The following is a 10403-nucleotide window of genomic DNA, read 5'->3' as shown; positions in this document are numbered from 1 at the left end:
GAGTGGCAGCAGCAGCAGCAGCAGCAGCAGGAAGCACAGTAGCAGTTGTTGAGTTGCTGCTGCTTCAGGCTGACATTTCGTACCCAGTTCAGTGCAGCCACAGCCTAGGGTTTAGGGTTTAGGGCTAAATCTCTACTAATATAAATTGCCTTTTATTTATTCTTCTCCTCATTTATCAAGTACTATTCATTTATTTATTTATTCATTTATTTTAATTTAGTTTATTTTGTTTTTATAAATTAAATAAAAACTTCGTCGTTTAAAATGCAAAGAGCTGCCTATACACCCCAGCACAGGCAGCAGCGCGAAAAGAAGCCCCAGATGCACCAAAGCCCTAAACCCTAAACCCTAAACCCTAAACCCCAAACCCCAAACCCTAAACCCTAAACCCTCAGCCCTCGTTGAGGTGTATGTACACCTCGGCTCGCACCCGCGTGCTGCCAAAAAGTTCATCTGTTTTTTTTTCGGATTTTCTCTGAAGATTTTCTTTTATAAAAGATTTAGTATTTGAATTTAATCCCTAGGTGCTGCTGCTGCTGCTGCTGCTGATTCTGCTGCTGCTGTCTCTCCTTCCTTTGTTCCGTCGTCTCCATTCCCTTCTGCTGCTGCTGCTGCTGCTGCTGCTGCATCTCTTGCTTCTGCTGGGGCATCTCCCTCTACTGCTGCTGCTCCATCTTCTGCTGCTGCTGCCGCACCTCCTGCAGCTGCTGGCGCATCTCCTGCTGCTGCTGGCGAAGAAACCTCTTCTGCTGCAGCACCGTCAGCTGCTGCTGCTGCTGCTGGCTCAGCAGCAGCAGCAGCAGCAGCAGCAGAAAGCTCCTCCTCCTGCAGCGGCTGCGGGGGAGGCACCTGAGAGCCTAGGGCCCCCAAAAGGCCTGGGGGGGCCCTGTGTGTCTCTTGGGGTTCAAGAGCAGCAAGTCTTGCTGCTTCTGCTTCTGCTGCTGCTTCTAGCTGCTGCGGCAGCTGCAGCAGCTGCGGCCGCAGCAGCTGCTGCTTCAATGCAGCAACGCGACGAGCTGCTTGCTGCTGCACTAGCTGCTGCATCTGTTCTACAGTGCGAATGTACGTGATGGGGCCCCGGGGAGGCAACTGCGCGCAGCAGCAGCAGCAGCAGCAGCAGCAGCAGGTGACAGCAGCAGCAGTAGCAGCAGGTGGCAGCAGCAGCAGGAGGGGAAGAGAAAGTGAGAGAAGGGAAAGTGCTGGAGGACAGGGAAGAATATAAAATGAAGAAAGAAATAATTTGAAATTGTTTTTTAATTAATATGCATTTGTGTTTATTAAACGCACTTGTCCGAAATGTTCATAAAATGCATTTACGAAAAATGTGAAAACATTGGCTGGTCAAAAGAAAGAAATAAACATTAAAAGAAACAAACATTAAAAGAAATAAAAATTAATTATAAACAAACATTAAAATCGAAATAAATAGCGTTTAAAAGAAGACAAAAAATAAAAGAAATGAACAATTTATTGGGTCGCGAAAAGAGGAAAAAGGCGGAACTTGGGGTGTACAGACACCGAAATGTCGCCAAAAGAAGCGCCAAAAAGAGAAAAAGAAACTCAGAAAACGAAAAAGACTTTTCCTTTTGTTTCTAACCGGTTTATTTTCATTAACGGCATTAATATGAGCCCTCAAAGTTTCGCGAAAGTCAGTTTCGTCGAGGTGTAGAGCCAGCTCAAGGGGGTAGCGCGCCAGCTGTCTGAACACCGGAAGCAGTTCCACGCAGTTGCTGAAAAGCGACCACCGGCCAAAAATATAAAGTCCTGAGCAAAACCAAAATAAAAAAGAAATAAAAACAATTAAATATCTTTTTTGCGAAAAAGAGGCACTTCAAATGGCCAAAAAACTCAAAAGATCGGGCTCAGCCGTCTTTTCGGCTTTCCGCCGTCACTTCTCGTTCTTTTGCCGCGAATATTCCGTCTCTTTTTTAATTTTTGAATTTAATTCATTTTCATTTATTATTTTATTCATTTAGAAATAAAAATCCCCAAAAAGCTGCACAAATCGGCGGCCAGCGCCGCCTCGAAAATGCTGTGCATGCAGTGTACATACACCGCAGACACCGGCACGGGCGAGCGGTACATACACCGCAAATGCACTATAAACAATACACCATATTTTCAATTTAAATACACTATCAATAATATATCATAAATAGACAATAAATAAACAATTAATGGACCATTAATGGACCATCAATGCACCATAGATAAACCCTTAATGGACCATTAATGGACCATTAATGGACTGCAGATACACCGCAAACGTATCTAAATACGCCGTAAATACACTGTAGATACACCGTAAAAGGAAGAAACAACAAAAAATGGAAAACGAAAGAGGGGGAAAAATAAAAAGAAACAAAAAGAATAAACCAAGCATTAAGGGGGAAAAAAAGCAACAAAGAAGCAACAATAAAAGGAGACAAAATAAGAAGAAAAAGAAATAAAAAATAAAAAAATAAATAAAAAAAGAAAAAGAATTCACCAAGTCTGGCTCTGCTGACGGCGACAATAAGGCGGCGAACATCTCGAATGTGACCCACGCGGTTTGTGCGCACAAGAGAAAGCAAAACATCTGCAAAAACAAATAAATAAAATAAATAAATAAATAACTAAGTAGATAAACAAATAAATAAGCAAACAAGTAAATAAAATGAAATTAATTGGTTGAACGTGCAGGGTAAAAAGGGAGAAAAGAATCGAAAAAAGAAGTCGAAAAACACCCAAAACCGAACAGCAGCACGCCCCTCCGCTGCAACAGGAGCAGCAGCAGCAGGAATACCAGCAACAGCAAAACCAGCAGCAGCAGCACCCCTACCCCACCGACCCCGCGCCACAGCCCCATCCCCAGCCCCATCCCCACCATCAGCAGCAGCAGCAGCAGCAGCACGCCCCCCTCCCCCCGGCAGCAGCAGCAGCAGCAGCAGCGCTCCCTCCCCCGCAGCAGCAGCAGCAGCAGCAGCAGCAGCAGCGCACAGTCCCCCTGCTGTCCCTGGAACTTGTCGACGGTGGAGACGGCCCTGGGGAGTCCAATGGCGGGGTTCCAGGCGCACTTTTGCTGCAGTATTTCCTGAAGAAGAGAAAGTTGTCCATTATAAGAAGTGAGAAGAACAATGCGGTCTTTGGGGTAGCCCAGGAGCCTGAGGTGTACGTACACCGCAACCACGAACTCGGCCTCGCCCAGGTTTTGGTAGAAGTGCGGCAGCGGCGCGCTCTCGCCCTGGCCCCCGAAGTCCTCGACATTGATGAATTGAAAAGCAAAACTTAGTCCCGGATTGCAAACTTTAAAAACTGCTGCTGCTTCCATGAACTCCAGCTGCTGCAGCACGGGGTACCGCCAGCTGTACAGACACCCCAGGCTGCCCCGCGCACGCCCCTGCCGGTCCAGGTACACCGAAGGCACCCCTAGACGCACGAAACGCTCAAACAGCGACTGGTCCAGCCGGCAGAATCGCTGCAGCGCCTGCAGCAGCAGCAGCAGCAGCAGCAGCAGCAGCAGGGGGAGCTGCTTCGGATGGGCCAATTTGCACGGCCCCGCGACACATACGAGCCGAGATGTAAAGCCCCATGCTCTTCTCACTGCTCAGCAGCTAGCTAGCTAGCTAGCTAGCTAGCCAGCTAGCTAGCTAGCTAGCTAGCTAAACGTATGGCTGGGTAGACTGATTGATAGCCAGGCAGGTAGCTAGCTAGCTGGACAAGTACGTAGGTGGCTAGAAGCTAGCTACTTGGGTTGCTGCGTAGCTAGGCAGCTAGCTAACTAGCCAGCTAGCTAAGTAGCCAGCTAGCTAAGTAGCCAGCTAGCCAGCTAGCCAGCTAGCTAGCCAGCCGCCTAGCTAGCCAGCTAGCCAGCTGGCTAGCTAGCTAGCCATTCAGCTATTCAGCTATCCAGCTATCCAGCTAGCCAGCTGGCCAGCTAGCCAGCCAGCCAGCCAGCTAGCCATCCAGCTGGCTAGCTAGCCAGCTAGCCAGCCAGCTAGCCAGCCAGCTAGCCAGCCAGCTAGCTAGCCATCCCTGTTGGGCGTTACCATGTGCTTGACGATGGGGGGCAGCTGGTGGTGGTCGCCAATGAGGACGATGCGCTTGAGGCGGGAGGTTTTTGCTGCTGCTGCTTTCTGCAGCAGCATGGGAATGAAAGTTTCGACTTCGAGGATTTGTGCTGCTTCTTCAATTATCAAAGAGTCGAAGTTGAAGTCCAGCCCCACCAGCCGCTCCCGCGTTATCGCCGCGTGCGTGCACGTCATCGCCACCATCCGCGAGTGCGTCCTGCAGCAGCAGCAGCAGCAGCAGCAGCAGCAGCAGCAGCAGCGGGGCGGCGGCGGTGGGGGGGTGCGGCAGGAGCAGCGGGCGCAGGGAAGAACGGGTGGCGGCAGCAGCAAGGACGGGCGAACAGCAGCAGCGAGGGCGACACGGGAGCAGCAGCAGCGGGCCACACACCACAGCAGCAGCAGCAGCAGCAGCAGCAGCAGGACAAAGAGAGCTGCAGCAGCAGCAGCAGCTGCACTTGGCCTAGAGGCCAGCTCCGGCGGCCAGCAGCAGCACAAAATGTAGCAGCAGCAAATGCAGCAGCAGCACCAGATGCGGTTCATACGCGGCAGTAGGCATAAGCAACACCATCGCAGGCAGCAGCAGCAGCAGCAAAAGCACAGCACCACCAGCAGCAGCAAAAGCACCATCGCAACCATCATCGTCAGCAGCAGCAGCAGCAGCAGCAGCAGCAGGAGGGTTTACGTGAGGAGGAAGTCGGCTCTGTCTGCTGCAGTGCGCAGCAGCTCGAAGGCCCTGTAGTCCTGCAGCTGCTGCTGCATGCGCTCGAGGTAGCGGCAGCAGCTAGCAGCAGCAGCAGCATCTGTGTCTTTGTCTCCGGGAAAAAGCGGCTGCGGCGCGTCGCTAAAAAAAGAAGTGAAGGGAAACAAAAGACCTTCCAAACTCAATCCGTACTCGAAGTGCGCAGTCTGAGCAGCAGCAGCAGCAGCAGCAGCAGCAGGAGCTGCAGCAGCAGCAGGAGCTGCAGCAGCAGCAGGAGCTGCAGCAGCAGAAGCGGGAGCTGCAGCAGCAGAAGCGGGGGTTGCACTAGCAGAAGAAGTGGGAGTTGCACTAGCAGCAGCAGCAGCAGCAGCAGCAGCAGCAGCAGGAGCTGCACTGGAAGCAGCAGCGGGAGCTGCAGCAGCGGCAAGAGCTGCAGCAGCAGTGGCAGCAGCAGCAGCAACAGCAGCAGCAAACGCAGTAGCAGCAGCAGTAGTAACAAAAAGAACAGCAGCAAATAAAAGAAAACGAGACAAAAGATAGAGAACAAAATAAAAGGCAAAAGTGAAAAATAAAAAAAGAAAATAAATAAAAAAGCAAACAGACAAAAACAGGAGACGCAGCAACAAGAAGCAGCAAATTACATAAATTAATTACATATATATTGAATTAATTTAAATAACTAAAAAATAAAAAGAAATTAAAAACATTTAAATAAGACAAGCAGCAGCAAAAGCCCACCGCTGCGTCCACAGTGAAGTGGGTCTCTTCTGCTGCTGCTGCTGCTGCAGCAGCAGCAGCACTGGGGTCTTCCTCAGGTGTCTCGTCTGTCTCCGATTCTGTCTCTGTCTCTGTCTCTACCTCCCCCTGCTGCTGCTGCTGCTGCTGCTGCTGCTGCTGCTGGCGGCGTTTCTTTTTGGTGTTGCCAGCACGAGTTGAAGAGGGACGCTTCGTCCCTTGCTGCTGTTCCTGCCGCTCCTGCTCCTGCTGCTGCTGCTGCTGCTCTTGCTGCTGCTGCTGCTGCTCTTGCTGCTGCTGCTGGTGCTCTTGCTGCTGCTGCTGCTGCTCAGGGTTATTGCGTCTGCGGCTGGCTGGGAGCATGACGAATATTCTGCTGCCTCTTTCTTGTTCGTATCTTTCAATAGCTGCTTCCACCTTTTTGCGGATCTGCTGCTGGCGCTGCTGCTGCAGCAGGGGGTCCTGCTGCTGCTGCGAGTCCTGCTGCTGCTGCTGCTGCAGCAGCTCGTTGATGTTGCTGAGGACTGCCATGTATCTTTCTATTCTAAACTGAATATGGTATTTGAAGAATTGCTGCGCAGCCTCGCAGCTGGAGCTGACGTCTCCGACGGAGACAGGCGCTGCTGCTGCTGCTGCTGCAGTGCCTGCAGCAGCAGCAGCAGCAGCAGCAAGCTCGGCCTCGACGCACTCGCCGAGCCGGGCGATCTGCTGCAGCAGCAGCTTCCGCTGCTCCAGCACTTTGTTAACTCTGCCATGTTTGGAAAAGGAAAAGTCTTCTGCGTCATTGCTGCCTTCGAGGGGCATGAGGAGGTCGTCTTGCTGCTGCTGCTGCTGCTGCTGCTGCTGCCAGAGCTGCTGCTGCTGCTGCAGGTCCAGCGAGCCTCTCCCGAGGCGCAGCAGCTTCGTTTCGTCCACGTCCAGTGCTGCTACTTTTCTAAAAAGATCATTTAATGCACTATTTGAATGAGCAACCAACAAAATCCTTTCTTCTGGATTTCCTTGGTGCAGCAAATAAGCCAGTTGTGCTGCTGTGTCTGTCTTCCCGCTGCCCGGCGGCCCCACCACCAGAGTCACTCCCGGCTGCAGCCCCGAGATCAAAGCCCGCACCTGCGCCGGCGTGAACCTGCAGCAGCAGCAGCAGCAGCAGCAGCAGCAGCAGCAGCGGCAAAGGCGGGTGAGGGAGGTGATGCAGTGGGCGTAGTCGCAGCTGTAGGGGTACTGGCAGCAGCAGCAGCGGCACTAGCAGCAGCAGCGGTGGTCACTCTAGCAGCAGCAGCAGCAGCAGCAGCAGCAGCAGTTGCAGCAGCAGCAGAGGCTGCGTCTGCATAACACTTTTATAATTGTTCAAAGTGTGCTTTTATCTTTAGGTCGCGGAAGCAGCTGTCCATAAAAGCAGGCTTTCACAAAACGCATGCAAAGTGCAGATACACCGCAAAGTGTGAATTCTTGGCCAAATAAAAGTACTTTTTCGAATTAAGTATGCAAAAATTCCATTATAAATTAAAATGAAGTGAATATATAGAGAAAAATAGAATATAAATCATTTAAAATGAACAAAAAGGAGAAAAATGGACATGGGCACGCACGCGCTTGCAAGTGGGCATGCACAGCGCTGAGGTGTACATACACCCCAGAGTCCGCAATTTGAATTCTTTTTCGCAGTTTTTCAATTTAATAAATTCATTTTGTTTATTTTTAATTTTAATTTATTCATTTGGTAATTAATTCCACATTTTATTTTAATTCTTCTTTTGAAAATTAAATCCAATTTAACTTTAAAAAAACTATTTATTTGTTTTCTTCATTTATTGAAGTCGAATTTATTTCTCCAACTCTACACTGGATATAAATCCAAATTGCCTTTTTCTAAATTTAATTTTCTTTAAATTTGAATTTAATTTAAAACTAATTTGAATTTAAATTTAATTTCAACGTTCCAATTAAGTTCCACATTTAATCCATTTGTTTTTAAATTCGCAAATATAATTTGTTTATTTCTCCTGCACTTCAAAAGACTTATTGTATTAAATTCAATTAATTTATTAAATTAAATTGAGTAATTTAATTCAACTACTTTATTAATTAATTAATCTAATTAAATTAATTAAGTATATTAAATTGATTAAATGAACTAAATTAAACTAATTAATTCGTCCCACCTGATTTTATTTCTTTTTCTTTTGCACTCTTTGTAAGGGCCGTGGTTGGGCAAAGTGTATTTCCTGAAAATAATATGATGGTCCTTCGTGAGATCCCCTTCCAGCTGCTGCCCGCCGCTGCTGCTGCTGCTGCTGCTGCTGCTCTTCTCGCCCTTCTTCCGCGGCCTGAACTCGAGCCTGTAGTACGGCTCCTTGTCCCCCTGCTGCTGCTGCTGCTGCTGCTGCTGCTGCTGCGGGTCTGCGTCGTCGGGAAGAGTGATGCTTGCTGCTGCGGGAAAGGACTCGCGCATGTGCTGCAGGTCGACGAAGGTGTCGCGGAGGTCGAGCGCATGCATGCGTGTGGGGAGTCGGGTGTACGTACACCCCGCGGGGTCGCCGTAGCCCAGGAACAGGTCGTGCATCCAGGGAGGCACCACAACATCTTCGGGATGGTTCATTATGTTTCGAATTGTTTCCAAAATGGATTTAAAGTTGTTTTGTCGAGCACTTCTCCGCATTATGATGTTCATTTGTGCAAACAAAGAAGACACTCCTTCCTCCTTCAGCTGCTCCACATCTCGGGTGTATGCGCAGCTGTCCAGCAGCACCCGCAGTGTACGTACACTCCCCACCGGCTTGTGCGCTGCGCAAACGCAAACTCTTTTAATTATTCTTTTATTTATTTTTATTTATTTTATTTTATTTTATTATATTGATTGTCTTTCAAATAAATCTCCTGTCCCAGTTGGAACTTCTTTATGTCCTCAAATAAGTGCAGTTTTCGCCCAAACAGATTCTCCTCCACAGCATAAGTGCGACATGTGCAGCAGCAGCAGCAGCAGCAGCGTAAATGCAGCAGCAGGACCCTAATCTGCAGCCAAAGCAGCGCCAGCAGCAGCAACACCTCCTCGCAGCAGCAGCAGGAGCACTCTACCGCTGCAGCACCCGCAGCAGCACCCTGTCGCTGCGGCAGCGCCCCATCGCAGCAGCAGCAGCAGCAGCACCCCATTGCAGCAGCAGCAGCAGCAGCAGCTGACGCTTGAGGGGGTTGGGCTCGGAGATGCAAACTCCTTCCTGGTCGAGCAGCTGCTGCACCTGGGCCCCCCGAACTGCCATAATGCCGAAAGTGCTGCGGACAGCAGCAGGAGCGAGGGCCTCGGGGTGTACGTCCAGCTGCTGCAGCAGCAGCGGCGGAGACACCGCCAGACAAAACACAACATCAAATTCTTTCAAAGAGTCCCATTCTTCCTTGACTTGCTTCCCGCAGCTCCCCAAGTCAAACACCAGCTCCGCATGCACTGCAGCGGGAAACTGCTCCCCCACCTGCGTCACGCCCACACCCCACGCCCCACCTGCTGCTGCTGCTGCTGCTGCTGCTGCTGCGGCAGCAGCAGCTGGAAAGGCGTTCGCAAAGCAGCAGGCGACCCAGACGCACACGCAGGCTGTACGCGCTAAATCATGGAACTGCACAACCAGCAGCAGCAGCAACAGCAGCAGCAGCAGCAGCAGCAACGGCAGTAGCAGCAGCAGCAGCAGCAGCAGCACGTACTTTCGGTGGCTCGACAGCTACGACGGTGAACCTCTCGAGCTTCAAAGCCATTCTGCAGGAACCCTCAAAGACAGTTTCGCCGCCAAGATAGTCTGCTGCGTCTGTTAGCAGCTGCAGCGGGTCCTGCTGCTCTGCTGCTGCTGCTGCTGCTGCTGAAGGATAGCTGCTAGCAACAGCGTTTGCTGCCAGCTTCCGGCGAGGCCTCAGCCGCCACAATGCGTCTTCTATTTCTTCTTTTATTTCGTAAATCGACTCCAGCCTAAAGACAGCACACTCCCCACAAAACCTGCTGCTGCTGCTGTTGGTGCTGCTGCTGCTGCTGTTGTTGCTACTGCTGCTGCTGTTGTTGCTGCTGCTGCTGCAGCTGACGATGACAGCAATGATGAGCTCAAAGCGAAACGGATGCGTAAAAAGGCAACAAAAGCAACGACGCGGCTTGCTGCAGTTTTGGCTGCTGCTCCTGCTGCTGCCCCTGCTGCTGCTGCTGCCGTTGCTACTGCTGCACGTGCTGCTGCTGTTTCTGCTGCTGCTGCAGTGGATACCTGAACAGCTGGAAGTTGCGCAGCAGGTAGTCGTGGACGGTGAGGAACTGGAGGTTGAGTTTGGGGAGGGCGAGGGCTTGCTGCTGCTGCTGCTGCTGCTGCGGCGGCAGCAGCACTTCGCTCCAGAGCTCCAACTCATCGGGGTATAAAGGCTGGCTGTTGATTTGCTGCAGCTGATCTTTTTGCCGCTGCAGTGCCCTCACGAGAACAGCAACAAGGTGCTGCCTGACCCAGGCTTTGCTGCGTTTGCGGCTGTCTGCTGCTGCTGCTGCGAGCTGCGGCGCGCCCGCAGCAGCAGCAGCAGCAGCCCCCGCAGCAGCAGCAGCAGCAGGCTCCGCCACCCCCGGCAGCTGCAGCGGGTCCAGCAGGTGCAAGTGCACACACAAGTCCAGCAGCGTCAGCAGCTCTTGCTGCTGCAGCAGCTGCTGCAGCCGCTCCCAGTCATCTATTGAGGAAATGGGCTGCAGCGCAGCATCTGCCAGTGCGCTGTTTGGCGCTGCTGTTGCTGCTTCTGCTGCTGCTGCTCCTGCTGCTGCTGCTGGGCTCCCTAGCTCGAAGCAGCGCCTCTGAAATGCCTCCACACGGTCATAGTGCCGCGCAATGCATGCAGTTGCGCTCAGGGGACGGCCTGCAGCAGCAGCAACAGCAGCAGCAATCGCATACAGCAGCAGCAGCAACAGGATACCGCAG

The 10403-nt window shown here is 51.3% G+C and overlaps 1 protein-coding gene across 1 annotated transcript in view; it reads right to left on the bottom strand.

Moving 5' to 3' along the window:
- Nucleotides 1–513: 513 nt before the first annotated feature.
- ETH_00027745 overlaps nucleotides 514–10403 on the bottom strand; it is a gene marked incomplete at both ends in the record, with an annotated part of 16666 nt that continues 6776 nt past the window's right edge. The window contains 11 exons of the mRNA XM_013372692.1: nucleotides 514–1089; nucleotides 1598–1764; nucleotides 2489–2578; nucleotides 2980–3466; nucleotides 4029–4266; nucleotides 4732–4955; nucleotides 5488–6607; nucleotides 7644–8265; nucleotides 8660–8945; nucleotides 9172–9430; nucleotides 9714–10341. Of these exons, the coding sequence (XP_013228146.1) occupies nucleotides 514–1089; nucleotides 1598–1764; nucleotides 2489–2578; nucleotides 2980–3466; nucleotides 4029–4266; nucleotides 4732–4955; nucleotides 5488–6607; nucleotides 7644–8265; nucleotides 8660–8945; nucleotides 9172–9430; nucleotides 9714–10341 (4697 nt within the window). The remainder of the gene's footprint in view (nucleotides 1090–1597; nucleotides 1765–2488; nucleotides 2579–2979; nucleotides 3467–4028; nucleotides 4267–4731; nucleotides 4956–5487; nucleotides 6608–7643; nucleotides 8266–8659; nucleotides 8946–9171; nucleotides 9431–9713; nucleotides 10342–10403) is intronic.

Source organism: Eimeria tenella, genomic scaffold (genome assembly GCF_000499545.2).
Source record: "Eimeria tenella Houghton genomic scaffold, Eth_scaff103, whole genome shotgun sequence".
NCBI lineage: Eukaryota > Apicomplexa > Conoidasida > Eucoccidiorida > Eimeriidae > Eimeria > Eimeria tenella.
The sequence above is the reverse complement of the archived record's forward strand: the minus strand, read 5'-3'. Positions and strand labels throughout refer to the sequence as shown.